The sequence below is a fragment of the Taurulus bubalis genome (genome assembly GCF_910589615.1).
Source record: "Taurulus bubalis genome assembly, chromosome: 17".
NCBI classification, from domain to species: domain Eukaryota; kingdom Metazoa; phylum Chordata; class Actinopteri; order Perciformes; family Cottidae; genus Taurulus; species Taurulus bubalis.
The window spans coordinates 6,876,128-6,899,830 of NC_136605.1; the positions used below are offsets into that span (position 1 = coordinate 6,876,128).

The 23,703-nt window shown below is 46.7% G+C and overlaps 1 protein-coding gene across 1 annotated transcript in view; it reads right to left on the reverse strand.

Moving 5' to 3' along the window:
• Window positions 1–23,703, reverse strand: part of grin2ba (glutamate receptor, ionotropic, N-methyl D-aspartate 2B-a) — a gene marked incomplete at both ends in the record, with an annotated part of 92,458 nt that overhangs the window by 28,057 nt on the left and 40,698 nt on the right. The window contains 3 exons of the mRNA XM_079233367.1: window positions 4,942–5,134; window positions 11,200–11,470; window positions 11,733–11,876. Coding sequence (XP_079089493.1) covers window positions 4,942–5,134; window positions 11,200–11,470; window positions 11,733–11,876 — 608 coding nt within the window. The remainder of the gene's footprint in view (window positions 1–4,941; window positions 5,135–11,199; window positions 11,471–11,732; window positions 11,877–23,703) is intronic.

The window sequence follows — 23,703 nt, forward strand, 5'->3', positions numbered from 1 at the left end:
TCTTGTGGTATTCTGCGAAGCTCTAAGGGCTGAACAAGGAAATGCTAAGCACGGAGGGGATCGGCATAATGTATGGCTTATAAAGTCAAGTAGATGGCCGTGACCAGGCAGCGATTCTTCATCGTTCAACAGCAGACTGAAATGTAAACGAGATGTGATTTACATATTTTTCCATGCGTCTCCTTACTGGACCCAACCCGTTTTCCGTAATCTGCAACCTTGAAAGGCATGTGGCGTGTGATCAGAACTACAAAGTCATGTGTGATCGTCTCCATTAGTCACGATCCCCACCAGAGACGAAGCATCGGGCCGCGATGCACAGCTGCAGAGCAGCTCTGATCAGCGTATGTGCCCGTAACACGCAATTCCCCCTCCTTCCTTTGCCGCCTGCTTCGTGTTTCTCAATCTGGATTTTCCCAAGGTCCACATTTTCAGACGTGGCGGCTGTTCTGGAATATAAATAAAAAAACTCTCCCCTCCGTCTCGGATTAAATCTGAAGCGAGTAAAATAGGCCAAACATTCCCTGAGTCATGCTCGCTCCACAGTTAAATAGTTGTTCTTCATGAGTTGGGGATTTTCACGTCACTCTCTAAACCAGTGACTCCCAACCAGGGCGACTTGTACATTATCCCCGGTTGCCGGTACGTGGAGAGATCGCAGAGTAGCTCGACTCATGTGAAAAAACACAAGTGCATAAAACTAGTTAGCAAAAAAACGTAACGTCTTCCAAATCTCCTCCAACCTCTCCGGGTGCCGTGAGAGGTTATCACACACCACTGGCTAACATCCACCATTCACTTTGACTTGATCAACAGTGAAATAATATCCAGTTTGGAATGAATTCACATGAACATGAAAGGTGATGGTGATGAAGGGCTGTGAATGCCGGGATCCATTGCTCTAAACCAATTCCCGTAGTTTTAAGATTAGTCCGACCAATTCCAGTTGGCAGCCTAAATTGATTTGGATGAAGTAACGTCTCAGAAACTGAGCTTTAGGGATCGCGGCTCGGTTTTCAAGCTATTACACGTCATTCTCGACGGCTGAGAACTAATTGTGACTTTATCTGATTTATTAATGCCGTGTGAACCCACTGGCGAGTTCAACTGAATGTACGGTTTTCCTGCCCTACAAAAGAGCATTTCTTTAGTTCCCTTTCCACCCATATTTCATCTATTCACCCATTGATTCTTATAGTGAACCAACCAGGCAGCCAGGCATCCAGCCCACCAACCAAACCAGCCAGCAAGCCAGGCAACCAGCCAGTCATTCACTCCCTGGTAAATAGACTGTAGGCCAAATGCTAATCTCTTGATTGAACACTTGAAGACAAAGGTTATCACCAAACAAATTTAGTTAAGGCAGCGAGGGGCAAAGGATCTTAGCAGCGCTCGCACCTGATCTAATCATCAACACAGCTAAGTTGATTATAAAACTGCAGGTCTGGAGCCAGTGGCTGGGAAGGAGCAGAGGAGAGGAGAGGAGAGGAGAGGAGAGGAGAGGAGAGGAGAGGAGACAAGAAGGTTTGAACAGATGAAAGAGCAGCTCTCGACAGAAGAGAATCAACCAGTGGTGGGCCGTCAGGGCCAGCTAAGCCTTCACTGCTGGCCTAAACTGAATCACAAAGTTATAGCTATTTTATGATCCAATCAGATCTTTTTTCTCTTGTGTCTCTATGTAAAAAAGCAGTTTAAGCCTTTGCATAGAGTGGACGTTGTGGTTGATTGTCATGGACTTCAACAAATCAGATCTTTAGTTTGACAAGCTGGGCCTATTCTTTGACGTGCAGGGCCTGCGAAATGGCGTAGACGCATGATTGGTCAGTGGCCCAGCGTGACCATTGACATGCGCTGTGATTGGTGAGTGGGGCAGCAGAAGGAGAGGAAGCTAGAATCTGGAACCTAGAACCTAGAATCTCAGGCCTTGCTGGTGGATTTACTGATGACGCCTTTCGCACAGAGGGTTACGGAGGGTTATGTGCATCTGGTGAGTGAAATGCTGGTTGTGTCACTGTTTTTACATCTACAGTCGTATTTAATCATGGACAAGCCACAGTGCTGTTGTTGCTGCTGGTCCCGCGCCTCTTCCCTCGCCAAGGTGCTCAGCTGCGCCGGTGATGTCTTGTGTGTGCACTGCAGTGTTTCAGTGCCGCGGTTTTGTTGGATTGTTTTGTTATAACTAAATGTGACTCGTGCTTGATTTGGACAACATGCATTGTCCGACGCAGCAACGGCGAGGTTGGAGGCATCTGCGTAATTGCAGATTGCTCCACTGAGTGTTCGCTCGTCAAAGGACTCAGACGCGTCCACTGAAAAAAGAAAGAAAAAAAACTCTGGCCGTATGTCGCTTCTCACAAGGGTTGCGGTATTGTGGTTAAACAACCATGTGGTTGCGGAGATAATTAAGGAAACGTTTAAAAAAAATATTTTCGAGAATAGGTGTGGGGGGCTTGGTGCTTATAAGGTAAAAAAAGCTCCACAGGTCGGTCCACACCGTGTGACCTCAATGCCCGTAATAGTGCAAGAAAATCGTCCGTATAGCAGAGTGAGCGTCTGCTGTCCACACATGACAGTCTGTATGAACACGTGTTCAATACACGCGCGGGTCGGTCTGACAGTAACTCCCGGGACACTTTTTTTGGGGGTTCAGTCCGTACCTGACGTGGACACACGGCACTGAAGGCCTATGTCTAAAACGCACGGCCCGCCACTGGAATCAAAGCATGAATAAAAGCAGACCAGGGCAGTACAAAGCAAAAGACTACGGGGCAAGAAAGAGTGGACGGAGAGAAGAACCAGGCGGAGGGAGAGGCAAAGAAAGGACCAATGGCAGAGTCGAGAGTAAAGACTGCAGAAAGGGCACACGACAGCAGAACAGGGGAGTTGAATTCTGGGGCAGCATCAGCCGCCATAAACTCTCACTGTTGTCTCGAAGCGGTGAGCAGCGGTAAAACAAATGCAAAGCTTCAGAAAAGGAGCGAACAAGCACACAGGGGTTGAAATGAGATCTAAAGAGTTCACTTGGGCGGACAACAAAGCTCTGCTGCCTCAGCGCGGGATGCAGTTAAGCTCGGAGCATGAGCGGGAAAAATGATCCGCATCCCCTTCGCACAACACGGGCAATCCGAAAAAGGTGTGCGTCTTAGGTGTCGGCTTTCTCCCGTCTTTGTACGAGTGCGAGTGTGGAAACTTCTGGAGGAATGCAGCAGTGAAAATATACGGGAGAGAGCAGAGAGGGACTTTTGTGTGGCCGTCTGAATACAAGTGTGAGTCACTGCGGGAGGGTTCAATATGTTTTTCAGTTTGTGAGTGTGAGTGCTGCTTTTCAAAAACCCCTGAAACCATTGATTAGGAAACCAGACTGCTGTCCTCCAGGACTCCTTAGCACACACAAACTCTACGATACCCACACACACACATCTGGCCTTCACGGTCTCTATTTAGCACAATAAAAAAACACACACACACACAGCCACACACGCAGCGTGGCAGAGGGGTGGAACTGGCCCTGAATAGAACACTGTGCTGAGCTCTGGAGCGCAGCGCGACGGGGGCTTGTGTTCGTCGACTGAAACGCCATTGGGACCAATTAGGCAGCGCGCGGAGCAAAGCGGCCGCCGAACGCTGCGCTTCACAACCAGTTCAAAAGGCCTGCTGCTGAGACGGACAGCTGAGGGGGCGGGGTCAGATTTTCCTGAGGAAGGGGGCATGTGAAGAGGGGTGTTTGTGTGTGAAGGGTATTATTACATGGGGGGGTGGGAGGATGATCACAGTTTGCAGGGGATGAAGGTGCGTGTGTGTGTGTGTGTGTGTGTGTGTGTGTGTGTGTGTGTGCCAGCATCTGCTGCGTCCATGCCAGGATGCTCGTGTCGTTGCCTCATCCACCTGAACCTGTGTGCCTTTTTAAAGCTGCCATGTGTGTGTGTGTGTGTGTGTGTGTGTGTGTGTGTGTGTGTGTGTGTGTGTGTGGCATTTTAGCATCCATTAATCATTGCCACATTCATTTGGAGACATTAGTGTAATTGTGAACGAATGAGACCGCTGCAGAGACGCGTGCCCTCCACATTGTATTATAGAGTGTACGCCACAGAGCTGGCTACCATGGGATGTGTGCAGGTGGCTTTAGGGCAAACAGTGAGCTTGCTTTAATGCACACGAAGCAGCAAAAAGAACATTATTCCTGCAGTGCACTCAGAGTCTCTCACAATAACAGATACTGTAATGATTTAGAATCCGACAGAGGGAAAGTGCAGACAAGTGGCAGCATTCAACAGGAAGTTGAACTTTGAAATGCGGTCTTGCACAAACAACATAACCCCTCCACCAATCTAATATGTGAAATATACAGATACCAATTAACTGGAGGTCGATAAATAGATTTATTTTAATTGCCAACAGCTACTAAACGGACATGTGTACTTTGTCCCGGCTTTAAAGTCTGCATTTCAACACTGACGATGCCATTTAAAGTCCTATTTAAAAGGCAGCCTTTGTTCATAAACTATTGTTGGTGCACAGCAGCATCTTCTTGAAACTGTTGCCTACAACAACTCTATACAATGTGTCAATTGGTGAGCTTTAGAGGTGCTGCATAGCAGATTTTGCTAGCTGTTGTCCCCTGTTTGTAGTCGTTGTGCTAAGCTAAGCTAAGCAGCTGCTGGATGTAGCCTTACATTCTTCAGACATACATGAGAGGTATCAATCTTGTCGTACAACTCTCTGCCAGTGAGCAAAGAAGCGTGTTAAAGAGAACTACAAAGCCACGACAGTGTGTAAAGACATTATAAATCAATGCTACAAACAAAGGGAAGTTATATAGATATACAGCTAACTTGGTGCACTGTTTACTTGAGTCTAGACAGCTCATTTTCTCTTGTGTCGTGGGAGTCATGAGTTCACCACTCCTTGGTAACGGGTCCAAGGCCTCCGTCCTTGACTCACCTGAGCACTTCGTTGGGGTTGCCTGAGATGGGGGTCTTCTTGTCCGGGGCCCCGTGGCACTCGGACTTCAGCAGGGTGTGAGGTCCGCGGTCCATCACCATGGCGGAGGTCGCCATCGTGATGATGGCCACGCCGTCTCGAACGCGGGCCTCGAGGCCGTAGTCCCACTCGTCGTAGGACACGGAGAGCAGCCCTGGGTGGACGGAAGCGAGAAGAGGGAGAGAGAAAAGGATCAGAGGAGGTGCGGGAAGAAGAAAGATCAGCGGGAAAATGATCGGCCAGATGGAAAAGGAACGGAGGGATCAGTAAAAGCAAGTCTGTTTGGGAACAAGAGCAGAGTCAGAGAGACAAAGGAGAGAAACTAAAGCGGGGAGGGATGGAGAACTCTGTGAGCGTGTACACAGTACACAGTGTACATGTTTTGAACACACTCCAAGAGACAGAGCACACACTACGCGGTGACTCAGGGAGCCGATAGCGCTCCCATCCGGCCCGACTACGCGTCTATCACCTAGCTGTGTTTGTCCATCTGTCGGTCTAAAGCTCTGTCTGTTTGTTGACCTTTTGCACTTCTCTGTACGCCTGTTTATCTGTCCTGCTGTCTGCCTGTTCTCCTTTGACAATCTATCTGTTTATGGACAACACTTTGTAACTTTGTGTGTCTCGGCCCGTCTCTCCCGGTGCCCTGCAGACCGTCCAGCCCACTGTCTGCCATGATGCCCGTCCTTCGTCCTTCGTCCACCCCTCTGTCCTTCTCTGCTGAGGATTATCCGTGATTATCAATGAGTAGCGAGTCGATGGAGAATAGAGGGATATTTTTCTTTTACCTTGATTTTCCCTGAAAAGGCTGGCTGAGGACCTGACTTACATCATTGCGTTTCCGAATCTTTTTTCACCAAGCCTATTACGCATCCATTCAAACACGGCTGGCGTTTTGATAATAAGCATCATTTATATTAAACTGCCGTTATTGATAACATGATTAACTCCTGACATATAGTCCCCAATAATTGATGACACACAGTGAAGCCCAGCGCTGAGCAATGTTTATCTCTTTTTAATCATCATTCAGCACTGCTGTCAAGGTTTTCACAGCACAGAGCTAACAGGTGGGGTTGTCCTTGGGCTCTCTCGGCTCTCAAGGGGTCTAATTGTTTTGGATCCATTTAAGAAATCTTTTTAATCATTTATGCACGTTGGGTTTCAGGTCACAGGTCCTTATTGGACAGGGTCCAATGTTTTGAACATGTTAGGGTCGCGACCACCCAATCAACCGTGGAATTACACGATTAGCACAAATTAGCAAATCCAGTGGAGCAGCTAGACGCTCAGAACAGATCAAGGTTCACATCAAGGTTCACATCAAGGTTCACATCAAGGCAGATGTTACTCTCCTCGCCCCGGTTTGCCCAGCATGACTAATGGACGGTCGCTAAACCCCCGACACTGAACAGCAACTGTCCGACCACAGCAACCGTAACTTCATCTGTCAAGCTTTTGGATGGTAGTTTCTTTTCTTAAAAAAAAGAAATCACCTTTCTAAAACCCCAAACAAGAGAACAAGAGTGTAAGGGGATGGATTAAATTAGGGCTGGACAATATATTGATATATTGATATATCGATATCGTGAAATGAGTCTAGATGTCGTCTTAGATTTTGGATTTCATAATATCGCAATGTGAAGTGTTGCTCCTGATTTTAAAGGCTTAGTCATTATATCCACATTACTGATGATTATTTATCTCAATAAATAATAAATCTCATTGTGAAAATATTTTTGTAAAAGCACCAACTCTCAGCCGTACAATATCAGTCTCAAGGTATTTGGTGAATAATACAGCGATATGTGATTTTCTCCATATCGCCCAAACGGTGTGTTTAGCTCTTCTACTGTTAGCTGCAAGAGAGAGATAACTAACCTTGCACCCATTCGACGTGGCAATCTTCCACATCAACAGCCCTGTTATCTAAACCCCCAGCGCCAAGTGCCCCTATGACTTCTGGAAATGGCCACTAACTGATATTTCCGCCTGGGAGCCGCCGGACGCCTCTGGGTTTCCGGTCACAGAGCTCTCAGTGAAGCACGCGCTGCCTTCAAGTCAATTTATCTGTCCCTCTCTCTCTGTCCATCAGTCGGCCGGCATCTGTCTGACAGACTATGACCACATGTCAGCCGGTCCACTACCATGTCAGTGGGCAGAAATAGACAGGCGGCCCTCGCAACCTGCCCTCCTCGCGGGGCCTCAGCACTGACAGCTCAGGCCCTACAGGACCACATCTAATGTCACACACTCTCACACACTCACTCACTCACTCCCGTCACTTGCTCCTTTCTGCACACTTCACTTTTATTATTTGACGGCAACGATTCTTCTGCAGGAAGACGTATATGTATGTGTGTGTGCATGCACCGTGAGGTGTATTTTTCATTTTTTTCTTCTCCATCTTGGGAACTGCAGCGTGAAGTGTACATGTTCATACGTCTCCCAGGACGTGTTTTAACGTCACAACACAGATGTGTCAACTGGCAAAGTTATAGCTGAGCAGCCCTGTGGCAGCTGTACAGGCTTCTTTCTGGCCCGTGAACTGGCTGCCGACGAGGTCTGAAGGCAAACGCTGTCTCCCTGTCACAGATTTGCACATATAGAAGAACGCAGGCAAATTGAGTTGGGGAGCGCAATAGCAGAACTACCGTATCGCTGGGTATTTTTGGAAACAGCTTATTATTGTCAGTGATGTCAGATTGGGTGGTTACGTTAGCACAGTGTGTGCGGCAGGAGTGTGTAACTGATCAGGAAGAATAGAGACAGAAAAGCTGTTAGTAAGAGAGAGAGAGGGGGGGAGATGGGGAGGAAAAAGAGGGACGGAGTGAGAAGAGAGAAAAAGTCAGACAGCGGCAGAGACACAAAGATAAAGAAGTAGAAGAAACAGAAAGTTAGGAGAGAGTCAGAGGAGGCTTAAATAGTGAGAAGGACAGCGACGCGAGGGATGGCATGAAATGAGAAGGAAAGGGAAGGAAGGGAGAGAGTGGGAGGAGAGATGGTTCCCTTGAGCACCACTTAAGGAACGCATCAGTTGAATTACCCATGAGGATTTGAGGCTCTTTATCACCCATGGTGCAAACTATTAAGTGTGCCTCGCAAGCAAAGCTCGCGTGCACCTTCTGCCGAACCCTGGACCGCTGGATTCACCCAGAGCGCACGGCGGCGCGCCATCGGGGACACGCTGTGGCGCGGTGTCCGTTCGCTCCGCGTTAGCTCACAAGTTGCTGTGGTTGGCTGCCGCCGCGGGCTTCATGTGGCTTTGGTTGAAACTCAGAAATATAAGCGGTTTGTTGAATTATTGAGTGCTACAGCTAAATGCCTAATACATGTCTACACATAGAATGCTCTTATGCTTTTGCACAGCAGCATCTTCATGCAGGTTAATTACGGCCGGTATTCTGCCAAAGGTGGTCCTTTCTTCCATAGAAAGTCACTGCTGAAGCTGTTAAGTAACACCCTACCTTCATGTTCAGGCGGTTGGCAGAGGGCAGCATTGACAAGCACAGATCCTGCAGCAGCAGCGCTGTGATCACAGGCTCAGTCCTGCACACTGACTCACACTCTACATGCACCGTTATAGGATGTCTGTGCATACTGGCATACAATCATGTTTTATCAAATATATATGTATATGTTTCCACACTAAAAACACACTTTATTTAAGCTCACAAAATATAAATGGTATATAAATGTGAATGTTGTTTGTTAACGTTAGATTATAGGCATATTCTCTATCCTATTCATCACGCGTTAAATGAGTGGATGACATTTAGCCTACAATCCGTCATTATGTCCCATAAGATTAATCCCATGATAATTCAATGCCAGCTGAAAGAGGTTTATTTGTGTCCATCAACGCAGCCACTCTGCCAGCTCCACTTTGTAATCATCCAGGCAGTACATGAGCTAGTCACGATTATCTCCCTGGCGACATAAATCAAGAGCGGAGTTGTTGTGTGATTTACATAACGGATTTGGTGATATATCAAACTTTATAGAGTGTAACCTGAATTTGGAACTGACAAACTCACACTCTCACGGCTTTGTTCCCCCCCGGCCTCCAGGTAAACACTCTCGCACTCCACCGTTAGATGTTGAGGCACACTCAGAAAGCGCCAACACACAACCCGTTTCATGACACTCACCCATTATTTTCTCACCCAAATTAAATCGTAAACCAAATCGCACATTTCAAAAGACAAAATGCACGCAGACAGAACATCACACTAAACACACTCATGGGCGCACAAACGGGCTCGCAAAACGCACTCCCAACTCCCATTTAGAGTAAATCATCCGTGGGTGCCAATAAGGGAGCCGAAAAAAAATGAAAAAAAATTTGAGTTACGCCGCTTGAGCGGCACAACGTTCTCGGGTTTCCGCCTGGCAACCATTTCCCAGAAACTGCTGAGGACAGACGGCGGTGTAATATCTCCCCTTCACTGTAAATCAAGTCAAACCCCAACAAATTATCAGGCTCATATGTCCAGCGTAAATATACTACCTGCTCGAAGGTTTTTCTGTCCACCGAAGAGTAAAACAGACTGAAGCCGTAGAAGGTTCCATGGTTTCCCGATCACTTGGACTCCCACTGAGCGTTGGCCTTTCTACAAGAGTCTGTCTGCCTCCAAGTCCTGAAAGTCCAGTTACATGAGGCGGTCTGACGGGTGTCGCTGACAGATTGCGTGAGCAACATAATGCACCCCAACATGGATGTCACTTTGGTTCCACGTTTGCCCTTCAAAGGTTAGAATGACCTCCAGCGGTGTTGAGGGATGGGGCAGCGGTGAGAGACGCCCCCTCACTTGGTATTAGGAAAGGTCAGTTTGTTTTTTTTGTCTTACAGAAGAAGAAGAAAATCCAAATAGCAAACTGAATATTTGGAAAATAACCATCTCATCAAAGGGCCCAGAGTCAGGTTCAACGTGTCGGTGTGGCTACTGTACAGCAGGACTTCACCACCACCGGGGATCGGGGGATGGGCACAACGAAGGCAACGTGACATTGCCGCTTCCAAGCTGGCAATTAGTGCCGTTAGCATTGCAACCGCAGGCTCCATCCTCACTGATGGAATACAAATGTTCATTTATGTCTCTGGGGTGGTAATTTGGCAAAATAAAGTCCACTTAGTGGCCTTTTGTGGAACGTTTTAATTGCATCTTAGTCTCCATTAGCTGATGATAAAGGCTGTTTTTGCCTTCTTAAAGTGAGACAATGTAACTCTTGATAGACAAAAGATCACATTGTTCCACTTACGAATGAAAAGCTTCTTGCATATTTGTTGGAAATAGACTTTTCTTTGATACCCCGCTGACCTCCCTCTGCAAGTAGTCATCCTGTAGAGAATAGCACCGAGAATTCAAGAAGCAGTTTGGCGGTTTGGGATCAGACCTATGTAAAAAATGCATGCGATCATGGCGCGCTATTTGGATAAACATCAACCAACCAAACGCTGCACGTAATGTAATTACTCTACTTACAAAGGGATTACCATTTGTGCTCAAGGCAAGCAAACATCTTTCCACCCTGAGATTGTGTCAGATAGAAACGGGATCCAATTTCAATTCCCGATTCAAACTCAGTGTCATAGAGCACCCGTATGCTCAATAGGTGGACTCAAACCAGACCAAAAAGACAATTGAATCCGAACCCCAAAAAACTAAATGTCAGTAAAACTGTGGCAGGTGCCACGCGTCCCCTCACCTTTCCTTTTTTTAGCCACATTTAGCGGACCTGACAGAGCCGGTTGGAGACGTGGAACGGCATCTTTAGAACCAGCCATGCGAACAAAAGACAGGTCAAAAAAACATGAAAACATGCACTTCAGGATCAGTAGACTCGAGACATCCTTGTTCACTGTATCTGGAAGTGGCCAGAGAACGGGCTGCACCATTTCCAGCGAGACAGTACCATTACCACTACGGCACCAAACACTTTGGACCAGTCTGTCCTCAGAATATGGAAGAAAGGACCCCAAAATATAAACCGTCTGACACCGTCGAATCAGGCAAGACTGAATCGTCATTTTTAACTCTGAATACCGTGGAAAAGTGCAACAGAGCTGACTAATAAACACACAGAAAGGTTCGTCTGTCTGTCCCTTTTCTGTTTGAAAACATGGTTACACAACAAATGTTAAAGCAGGAATATGTTATGTGTATGCATAGGAGTTTTAGGCCACCTCAAGGACTGGTATTGTAGCAGATGTCCTACCTGTGGGGAACTCTGCAGGCACTGCAATAGTGTCTCCAGCTACCAGCGAGGGCGCTATCCACGTGTAGCCGTAGCCGGTGATCCCGACAGAGTGTGCCACCTCGAAGATGGTGTTGGCCTCCTCTTTTGTGCAGTAGAGAAGAATGACGGGGCTCTGGAGCTTCTTCAGCTGGTTCTGGATCTTGGAATCTCCGTCATCCACCGACATGTCCAGCAGTAAGACCTCCTCCAGCTCCCAGCCCACGAAGCTGTTCTCGATGGTGCTGCGGACCTGGATGGATTTGGTATAGTTCCACAGTCATTAAAAAAGCATTAGCATTTGCATTATCGCATCGGAGAAAATCTTAAAATTGTGATTAAAAGAACGGTTCAGAGGTCCAATATATGGTCCACTGAATGCTAAGCAAATACGTCTCTAATCAGCGTTATATAAATAAAACAAATTGCTATATTTATTCATGATAGGGCTGCAATATATTTCTATTTTCCTTCACGTCCTGATTATTCGTCTCGCCTCCGCCGAGAGCCGTTACCTTGGTGACAAAGTCCTGGTACCCCGGGTAGTACGTGGTGACGATGGAGAAGATGTACCAGTCGTACTCCTCCATGATGTTCAGCATGACCGAGGCCTGCTGCTCGATGGAGGGGCCGAACTGGAAGAACATGGAGTCGTCGTCCTGGGAATGACAGAGAGACGGGAGGAGAGAGTGAGCGGTTGCGTAACAGCGTTGGCCTGAACTTTAATTTAGCCGGCGCTGCACACAGAGGAGAACTGACACTACTTAAAGGACGGCGGTGGTTTTGTAACGTTATTGGTGGGAACATTAATTTAGCTGCCTTTTATTCTCTCGCTCACAGAGGAGAAAGGCGAGAGGACACCAGTGGGCTTGCGATGATACCGGTCATGAGTTTCATTAGTTGCCTTTATGACTCTTTTAATGAGTTTGCACACGGGGGCGGCTGGAGACAATTCTGGGGACTTAACCTCATTGATCATTTTCATCAATTTGTTTCAAGGCAATCTCGACGCTGGGTATTAAGACGATGTATAGACACACATATATATAAATATATATATATATATATATATATATATATATATATATATCTCTATATGAAAGATACCAAACACACACACATGCACACATGAAACATTCCCCAACTAAGTCCCTTCCCCATGGAGAGGCCAAATCTAAATGAGAGAGACAGAATGTACAGCAGTGCAGACGGACATCCAAAGCTAGTGTCGAAATGCAATACTGAGCCGGACAGAAGAAGAGGAGGAGGTGAGAAATGCCAGTCTAGACGAGACTCTGCCGTTCTGCGACACGAGCTCGTTTTTGTTTTCCGACCGTGGACTGCATGTGAGCAGACTCCATTGTAGCTTGAAATCTCCCCGGCTCCTTCAGGACTCTCTGGGCGCTTCGCTCCACATCAAAAGGCGAACCTGCCCCTCTCCCAGGAGCGGATCCGCTACCTTGTTTCTGCATTAATGAGATCAGGGCCAATGCCATCGAGGTGGCATGTCGAGAGCGAGGGGGGGATGGGCAACGCTCTGCATCCGCGAGGCTGAAAACGTGCCATTATGGCGCCGTGCTGTGTGAAGTGTGACGCACGCACACCTAAGTTCAATGCGGAGGCCGCGTTTTCACAAACCATGAAATAATGATGCGCACAACGGATGTCGCACTTCTCAGCTCACTTGAATCCATTTGTTCCTCAACTCTCTCTCGCTCTCTCTCTCTCTCGCCCTCCATCCATCTCTTCTCTCCGCTCCGCTCCGCCGTCCCATTTCCACCAGTGGAATTACTGCCAGGGCACAGTTATAATTGAATTTCCAGATTCGCGCTCTCCCGCTCCACCCTTTATCCTCTACAGCACCGCCTCCCTGCCACACACCCTCACACCATTTCCTCTGGCTTCCTCTCTCTCTCCCTCGCTCTCCCTCTCTTCTTAAGAGCAGTATTAATGTACTGTCCAACACACTCAATCAGAGCGCCAGAGGTCTGCAGAGTTTTCATTAGCCTTTGAGAAGAACACATGCTAAAAAGGGGAGCAAGACAGAAGCAGGGAAAGGAGGCGGGTGAGAGATATGGTGATAGTAAAAAAAAGAAAAAGAAAAAGAAAATCACTGGTGGGAGCGGGGTTGAATGATAAGAAACCTTTGTGTGAGTAATGAAGTCAAAGCACCTCTCTTTATTTACAGCATATAATTAGGGTCTGGCCACATTATCACCTCTGTTGGCAAGAGGTGATCGATTAGTGAGGATTTAAAATTCCCCAGAGGGAGTAAGCGGGGCCAACGAGTCAGCCGGCCAGAGGCAGGGAGCCGGCCAGCGAGGCTGTGGAAAGCACCCCTGGTCCCGGACGCTGACTTGTGGACCGGCGGGCGTGACGTCAGCTCTGGCTACTATACACGGACAATACGCCGCACAATACAGCGGGATGAATAGCCGGTGGAGATGGGGGTGATGGAGAGATACGGTGAGAGATAGAACCGTATAGAGGAGGGAGCAGATAAGAGAAAAACAGAGAGAGTAAAGGAGGGGGGGAATTAAGCAAGCGAGAACAAAAGATAGAGATGTACAAAAAGCAGCGAGGGTTTGAAGAAGCCTGCCGGAAGACAGAGACAGAGGACAGTGAGGTGACAATGGGATGAATGGAGAGGGAGAGGGAGAGGGCAGGCTGGCAGACGGCCGGGATCCTGTATGTGGAGCGGGTGAGCAGTGAAGGGGCAGCGAAACGGAGGTGTATGTGTGTGTGTGTGTGTGTGGTGTGTGTGTGTGTGTGTGTGTGTGTGGTGTGTGTGTGTGTGTGTGTGTGTGTGAGTGTGTGTGTGTGTGTGAGTGTGTCAGGCAGTCAGCCAGCCATTTAGGCAGGAGGAGGCTAAGCCTGAGTTGTTCAACCACAGAGGACCGCTGCTGTCAGAGAGAGGAAGAGGAGCGACGGGACACATGCAGAGGAAGCGTGTGTGTGTGTGTGTGTGTGTGTGTGTGTGTGTGTGTGTGTGTGTGTGTGTGTGTGTGTGGATGAAGACGTTTCTCTGTGTGTTTAGTGCTTGCCAGTTTGTGTGGTTTATATGTCTGTATGTGTGTGTGTTTTTGTGCCTCTAATTTCGCCTGTGTGCGTCTGCATGTCCGTATTTGTGTAGGTTTGGGCTCAGCAGGGCTCTCTGTTACGTGTGTGTGTGTGTGTGTGTGTCTGTATATGTGTGTGTGTTTTTTTCTATGGTTGACAGGCCCTGGTCTACCCCAGAGCCTCCAAATGAGTGCACTCGCACACTCCTGGAGCAGTTATTTGACTTGGAGGCGAGGGAGAGTCAATAGCTCAGGTATTTCAATTACACACACAGGGGCACATCAGTGACTGCAAAAGAAATAGACCCACTTTCAATCATGCTCTGGAATATGCACACACACAAACACGCTCACCCACACACACACAAACTTGAATGGCTTTAAACACAGACGTTGACATCCTCACACATATAGACACCATTGTATTCAGACACACACACACACACACACACACACACACACACACACACACACCTGCATTCAAAAGCCTCAAAATAGAAGGGCACACTCAAACACACACAATACAAGACTCAAAATGACAAATCATTATCGCAATCAGAGACGAATACTCGCGCGCCGCTTTGGACACACACAAGCACACACTTGACACACACACACACACACACACACACACACACACACACACATAACAGCACGATAAAACAACACGACTCACTCTGCTAAATTGCAAAGTGTGTTGTACTCTGATCACATAAAGCAAACAAGCGGAGTCTCCGTCTCTCGTTTGAATACATTCCGACTTTAAATGTAGGCACAGGAAACACGACAATATAATGTGTGTTCAATGGGGTTTGGTAGACGCTTAAATACCAAAGGTCCTCATGGGTCCACTCAAAAACTAATCTCTACAAGCGGATAGAGGCATATGAATGCCTCCGGAGGCACCGGGACAGGATTTTAGTATAGGAAGTGTTTTAGTTTAAGTGGAAACTTGGTTCCAGGACCAGGACCAGGACCAGGACCAGGACCACATCGGGGTCCATGCTCAGTCGGTCAGGTTGGGTCTCCTTTTACCGCCGTGGGTCTGTATGTCCATATGTCTCCCCACATGCAACCCATGTCAAGCTTCAGTCACATTCAGTCGATTAAAATATGATCATCTTATCGCTCAGACTCTTCAAATGTTGGTTATTATTTCCATAACTTAATTAAATTAATTAAAGTATAAATTCATAATTTAAATAATTGGCTTCTGTCATTACAATAGTTTGTAATCATTACTATTATGATTATTATTATTATTAAATGACTATCATTTTAATAAAGTATCATGACATCATGCTGCGGTTCTCTCTTTGTTTGTTTGGTTCAAACACGTTTTGGATCAGGTTTAATCATTTTGGGCTCTATTTGCTGAGACTGTGGAAGTGGATCTATATGTCTTGCTCGGGTCAGAGTGGATTACACCTCCATGCCGTGTGATCACCGATCATCACTGACACAAATTAAGAACTACCGCTGATCATGCAGTTTACGTGGGACACTTCATACCGGGCCCGTAAAAAAAGGTCACAGGTTGATATTCCCTTTGCAACAATATTGATTTCAGGGCATTTTTAATAAAGCACTATGAACCACATAGGTATTTCTTCTTTGAGAGGAAGTAGCGGCGAGGCGAAGACAGACAGAGCGAGCGGAAGAGAGACAAAGACTGAGATAGAAAGAGGGAGAGCGAGCCAGATAGAGATGATGGTGTCTGTTGCTGGGAGGTTTTTGGCAATGCATATTTCTATCCTGTAAAGGCTCCTTTGAACTTGAGTGGGGGGAGTGGTGTGTGGGGGGCTATTGACTGCTGCTGCACTGCCTGATGGAGAGAGAAGCAAGAGAGAGAGAGAGAGAGAGAGAGAGAGAGAGAGAGAGAGAGAGAGATGAATAAAAGAGAGCTGGAGTGGGAGTTCAGGCAGGAGGAAAGGAGGGAACAGCTGGCCTTCGCTTGAATATAGTGAATTTAAAAGGCAGTGGGCAGGAGATATAGACACTGGCACACACTCACACACACACACACACACACACACACACACACACACACACACACACACACACCGCTCAAGCACGTTCATTTCAGATAAAGCCTGCGAACACCGGCCGCCATCGCCACATGCGCTGAAATTACGTATTGATGACATGCCCGTCATTCCTCTCTCGCTTCACACACACACCACACACAAACACCACCACACACACACACACATTACACACTTATCATCTCTACCTCAATTAAACCTTCCCTCACTCCCCGCTCCTTCGCTCTTCTCGTGCCTCATCATCACATTCCTTATCATGGAAGCCTACTTATCTTTAATCAAACACACACACGCTTAATTAGCTGGCACATTTGTCAGACCATCAACTAATTAACAGTGACCTTATTTTAAGTACTTTTTGAGCCTTCATTTAAAAAATAAAATAAAATAGCACAGGTCTTCATTAGAGTATTTGAACATGTTCTTTTTTTGCCTCGACGTGATTGTGACGGCTGTCCTTCCACACCCTTTCAAGGGCTTTAAAGGATGGAGAGAAAGAAACTGGAAGGGACACATTCAAAAGAAGAAGAAGAGGGAAGATGGTGTTTTGTTTCTTTACAAACATCACTTGACAGTGTCTGAATGCAAGTTAATACCACACACACACGCACACGCGCGCGCAGACAGGGGAATGCACAGATCGTTTCTCTCTGGCCCATTTGGGCTCTAAGTTTAGCAGCCGGCCCACCGAGGGGCCTCTGCAGTCTGATGCTTTCCCTGCTGCTGCTCTGGTTTGTCCCCTGGTCCTCGTAGAGCGGTAATAGTTCTCTCTCCGAGTAGTGTGTCTGGTGGAGTTAGGCTAAGGAGACTAAATAAGGTGGCTGGAGGGGAGCGTGCAACACGTACGGACCTGGTCTGGCTTTTACGTCTGTGTTTTAGTCTCTGGGAATGTGTGGCTGAGGGTAAGTGATAAATAATGAGGTGGAAATAGAGTGACTGCATTTTGTAGGACATTGTAGAAATGCAGCGACATGGACTGAAGACTCTGTGGATATGCTCAGCTTTTAAAGTGTGAGGAGGATGGTGCCTTTTTTTGGGGAAAAAACAAAAATAAAAAAATAAAGTGTAAGGAATGTGATTATCTGCTCTAACTTGAGCTGCAAATGTTTTTCTTCTTCTTCTTCTTTAAAGACGATTGTTTGGCATTTGGCCTTCCCTCAGATGACGTGCCGTAGCCAGTCGGCCACCAGTGCACTCTACTTCTTATACCGAAGTAACCGAGCATTTCATCAGCCGAGTACATCGAATGAGACAACATGTCTCGTGAATAACAACAACAGAATGTCAAGCCCCTGTTCACGGCAGCAGAGGTATCACAACCTTTCCAGTCAAAAGAAACCAAAGCGGTTCGCCTGTGAAGTCCAATAAAGACAAGTAAAAGCAGTTCGGATGGATTATTTGAGGAAAAAACAGATGTTGAGTCAAAGGATAAAGCACCACATCTGAGCTCGATTTATTTTAAATCCTACCTCGAGTGTTTGCTCGCTGTAAATTGTTGATATTCATGCTCACTTCCTGTGTGTGTGTGTTTCTTCTTTTTCACTTGTTTTGGGTGTAAATGGGGGAGGGGTGAACTGTGTCAAGCACTTTGTGTTACATATTACATGTATGTAAAGTGATGAACAACTAGTCAGACTGATTGATTGATTGATTGATTGATTGATTGATTGATTGATTAAGCAGGGAGAACATTTCAGGGTTGTCAGCTGCGCCAAAGGCCAACGGCTTCATCATCTTCTCCTCAAGAGGACACGCTTACCTTCAGGTAAGATAAAGGGTTCCTATGTAGGCTGAAAGGTAATAAATCAAAATAAGTACTCTGTGTGACTCGAAGGGTAATGGCGTTTAACCAGCTCTACTCGCCAAACACATTGGTTGGTCCTCATCCTGAAAGCGTTTTCTCTAAATACTAACAAAACACAAAAACATCTGTCTTGATTCTCCAAGAATGGGATAAGCAGCTAAACGGGATTATGTTTGAATTAAAAACGGCCTGTTCTTATATTTAACCGCATCACGCTCTCAACACTAGGATTTGCTCGCTCTACGCTATAATACAAGAACAATGATGTTTATTTCCATCAGTTCTACGGCAGGCTTTCTGCTGACTTTTGTAGCTTCAGAAATGTTGGCACGATATCATAGATATCCATCAAGCGCTTGTTTAAGATTATTAGACACTTGCAGGGCTCTTGTCAGTAAGTGGTTTGAGGGGGGTGCAAAATAACCCCTTTGTCAGTAAAATAACCACAATGCATCCTTGTTGCATGCATGCAAGCTGTATAAAGAAACACATGGTATAGTTGTGTGGCGTTTGTTTGTTTTCGACGTCGGGTTAGGCTTAAGGATGCAATTTAGACATTGTGAGGTTGAGACATTTAATTGGAGACAACTGCATCTGTTTGAATTGTAATTGAATCTTAGATGACAGAATGAATCAACAGGTGTAGGAAAGGTCCACGGTTAAGTGGAGCACCGTCAAACATCTGGTGTAAAAACCTGTTTGAAATAAATAAAGTCCTCAGAGAGATTTGAGCGGTTTCTCTCAAAGGAGGAGCCCCACACTTTTAATGCAGGACGTGCAGATTGAACCTCCGTGAGTTTGGACGAGGCAACTCTCACAGTTTTAAAGTGTTCCCCGGTAAAGAGGCATAAGTCACGCGGTCGAGAGTGGAAGCGGGCGCGGTGAAGGCGGCGAGGTTCAGGAGGACCGCAGAGGGTCCCAGGGCGGCTGTAAAGTGGTTGAGGGAGTCGGGGAGGTGAGCACGCTTCTGTAGTCAGACATCTTTCTTCCTGTCCCTTGCTCCGAGCGGAGGGGAGAGGTGACAGCGGGTTGAGGAGGAAGCTGGAGCGGGGGGAGAGGTGGCGGGGAGGGAGCGAGGAAGAGGGGGACAGTAAGGTCCAGATGAGGGATGTTATTAATCCATTTATTCCCCCTCCACTCTCTCCGGCTGTCCTCTGCTATCTCTTCCCCTCCTGTCATATCCACTGATTTCAATCTCCTGCTCCGGCTTGCCCTCAACTCTCGGGCTAACCGTCTCTCCCTCTATTATCCCCCTCTCTCCCTCCTCTTCTCCCGTCCTTCCTCACTTCCCCCATAAACTTTTCCCTCCCATCTCGTCACAGCCTCTCCTCCTATAGGTCTCTCTCTGCTCTCTCCTCTCCTTCTGTCGTGCTCTTCCTCCTTCCTTCCCTCCCTCCCTCTCTCCCTTCCTTCCTTCCTCCCTCCCACTCCCATCTATCATGCGTCCCAGGGTGCACCTGGTCTGTGCTGTCAGTTGTAGGCCCAGAGCCATCATCATGCTGGGGCTGTTTCTCGCCACTTCACACTACGAAAGCTGAATATTTGTTCTCTCTCTCTCTCTCTCTCTCTCTCATCATCTCATCTCACATGAATCCACGATCAGAGATTCTTCACCTCACCTCACCCTTAATTTCACAGTTCATGTGAAAAAAGTGAGGGCAGAGGTCAACGCATACACTTAAAAACTGTCTTCAGCCTATAGAAGCGAGTGAAACATGCACCCGATCTTCAGAGGAAAGACATGGAGTGAGGAGGAGGAGGAGGAGGAGGAGGAGGAGGAGGAGAGCAAAGGGAAATAGAGTGAGCACAGTTGATATGTGCTTCTGTGTTCTTTTCCTGGCAACACGATAAAGGCTCGCTCTCAGTCACTGTCAGCGGTGAGACCACCCTCTCCATCTCCGCTCTCCCTCCTCCTCGCCCCTCCCATCCCTCCCAAAGCAAAGACTGCCCTCTCTATCTCCCTCTCCCAAACCCCTGCATTTTTACATTTCAGGCATTTAGCTCTCATCCGCAGTGACTTAACAAGTGCAACTGCAGAGGCCGCCGCACCGACGCCTCGGGCAGCAGGAGGGCAGAGGTCGCCGCCGCCGCTCGGCGACAGATGGAACAAATGTTCAGTGTAACGGGAATGATGAAAGGAAGAAATTACTAGGAGGCCCCGCGCCGAAAAAGAAGAAGACGGAGAATATTTTTTCCTGTGCCGCTTCTCTCACAATCTCCCCGGTCCTCTCTCATCTCCGATTCACACAGACCACCCCGTCTCCTTTCATCCACTGTGATGAAAAATTCAAATTCAAATCTGCTTCATTGGCGTGAAGAATGGCGGGGGGTTGTCCCCGCAACAGAACACGCTAGAAGACCGGCTAAGACAATAAGCCAATCTGCATGCTCCTCTTCCCCCTGCCTCTCTCGTTCCAGTCATCCCTCCCTGACTAACTAACCCTGTTTTTGATGCGTAAAGCCGTGCACGAGCACTTAAAACCCTCCTCCCCTCGGCACGCCGCCCTCCCTCCTCTCCACCGCCTCTGAAGACACTTCCCCCATCAGATCCTTTCTTAGTGTGCACTTGTGGTTACCTGTGTCTGTGTGCATACACCTGCATGTGTGTGTGTGTGTGTGTGTGTGTGTGTGTGTGTGTGTGTCCTCATTAAAAAGAAAGTAGAGTCAGTGAAGCTTTAAGAAAAGATAGCAGTGAGCCAGAGTTGCATGTACCAGAGATGTGAGAGGTTGTTTAGCTTGAGGGCAGACGGCCCGACACTCGCCGCTGGACTTCGGCGTGTATCATCAGAATCACAGGATTCATTCGCTTCCTCTACATTCTTCCATCTCTGTCTCTATTTATTTTTATTTTGTTCAAAGTAAAATTTGTTTTATTGGCATGGTCGAAAAGAAAAGAAGGAAAATTCAGCCGTTTTTTTAACACTTTTTATGGTGTGCATTTGTTTTCTGCCATTCCAGTGTTTTCTCACAGTTAGTCAATACCAATACCAGTGAAATATCACAATTCTCGATACCATGGTAAAAAACAAAAGTAAAACAATACTTCATGTATTTCAACTTAAAGTCCTTCATCGATTGCATACTGTTTTTATTTATAAAGTTAAAAAAGCTCATAAGACTCTCTATTATCTATTTTATATTGCTGTGATCTCCAAACAACTGTTTATTCAATTCATTTATTCAAGGTTCTTGCAAAAAAAAATTGATAAATTCCATTTGAACACATCCTTATCAAATCACGTCATTTTGGAATTTACCTTCCCCTTTACTTCACCGTTACTTCACCGAGCCTGAACGCTTCACAATGCACCTCCCGTTAAAGCTACAGCGACCGTCAACTAGCTCGCCTGCTGCCGACTTCAACACGGATTTCAGAATTTTGGCATCGACTTGTTCCTGACATCTCGGTTCTTGTGACATTTCTACCCGCCACAAATAAATCACAGAATGGGAAACGATGCATTCAATGTATTTAGATTCTGTTCACCATGGCGGTCTGCATTGTTGGTGGCGGGGTTCACCAATACGATGGATTCCAGGGGAAAGCATGCAGCGTTGTACTTTTACTCTCATTGACGTCGCCCTCAGCTGTAATGACTGCTGACACACACCAAACATGTCCTGCTGCCACTCTACACTACACGACAGACACGACACAAATACATCCCTGTACTACTATCGCATATACACGATAATAAAATAAAAAACATAATGAAACATGTTCAAAAGATGTAAATACTATGATAACAATGATGAGATATGGTTTCACAGGGCTGCTCTGACGTAATGCTGCTGCCTCGATGTCAGTTCTCTTTCTCCAAGTAAATGTTGTGAGCGTGTCAAATTATTTGTACTTTGGAGTTGTTTGAAGACAAAATCTTCTGTCTTCATACAGAATTCTGTCTTTGTTGCTCTGTCTCCACCTCTTGCTGTCAGAGCGGTAGATTGGGTTTGGTAAGAGCAGCGCGGTCACAGCGTGATGTCATACAGCCCTTCAGCATGTCACACATAGACTTAAGTAAAGATTCCAATAAAGTAAAAAAAAATGATATAACTGTTCTTTCTTCTCACATTTAGTACTTTTGTCTGTTCACTCCTTCTCTCCGTCACTCTCTCTCACACACACACACACACACACACACACACACACACACTTGTGTCCCGTCTCCCCTCTCCCTCTGCGTGCTGCCCTGACAGGCGTCCTCTGCGGCTGCCAAAGCCTTTTAACCACAACAATATCTAAATGGCACACAATGGCCCATTAGAGTCATCAAGCCATTTAACCAGCAACCGGCAACCTTCAAGCCTGGCAATTAGGAATATTTCATTCAACCTGCCACCCCTGCACACAAACACACACACACACACACACACACACACACACACACACACACACACACACACACTCTCCGCCCATCCATTATTCTCTTCCTGTCTCTCATCCACATGCTCCCTCTCTCTTTCATCTCAACCTCCCCTTCTGCACAAGCACACTCTCACTCACGTGCACTACATCTCACACCAATTCTCTCTCTCTCTCTCTCTCTCTCTCTCTCTCTCTCTCTCTCTCTCTCTCTCTCTCTCGGCCCACAATCAGTGCCACGATCGATTAACAGATTTCACACGGCCGGACACGGCATTTACAAAGAACCAGATGAAAATGAAGGGACGGAGCGGGGCCAAGATAATAGGGGGAGCAGAGGGAAGCGGTTTGGCTGGGTGTGCTGTGTCAATAGTGGCGGTGGGTAGAGTAGCCGCATCAGACTGTGGAGGTGCCGGAGAAACATGAATGTGAGGAGAAGAGAGAGGGATTTGTAAATAAGAGAGCGGCTGCTTGTGGTGGCGCACCGATCCGACAGCGGAGCGGCTTTGGCAGCGACGTCCAAATGTCATGCCAGCAAAGCTCACCTTTGAACCTTTGAACTGAGGGGTGAAGAGAAACAGTAGGGCACGGGAAACACTGGCTTAAAAACTGCTGCTGAGATTACTACTCAGTTCTAAGGTACTGTAAATATATATATATATATATATATATATATATATATATATATATATATATCTATATATATATATATATATATATACCAAGTACCATTTGATGTTACTTGTGTTTTTTCCTTGAAAAATCTGCTCAATTTAAAGCCAAAACGTATTCACTAAATATTCCTTCATTGTGTTATTGGGAACGTCATGCTCCATGTATGTTGGATTGTATACTTGAAGTAGTAGACAACTGACACATTTTTGCATAAACGCTGCTGTCCTACTACGCATTTATGTAAAAACTCTTTAGATTATGGGGCTTAAGACGCATAACCGCCCCCACTTTGAGCTCTGCACGGGCACTGTGGTCGCATCGCTCTGTCACTCCACTTTCTTTAATAAAGACACATGTGCTCATATGTATAGATTTTTTTCTCAGCAAAAGCTTGAAAGTGCAAAATATATATATTTTAAATGTCACTCTCCAAACCCAACCCCACTCCCCCCCAAAATACATATTCATCCTGATCCTGACTTTTCTGCTCCTCTTTGGTGTAAATATCAAGCTACACAGAGTTCGCAGCCAAGAGTATTA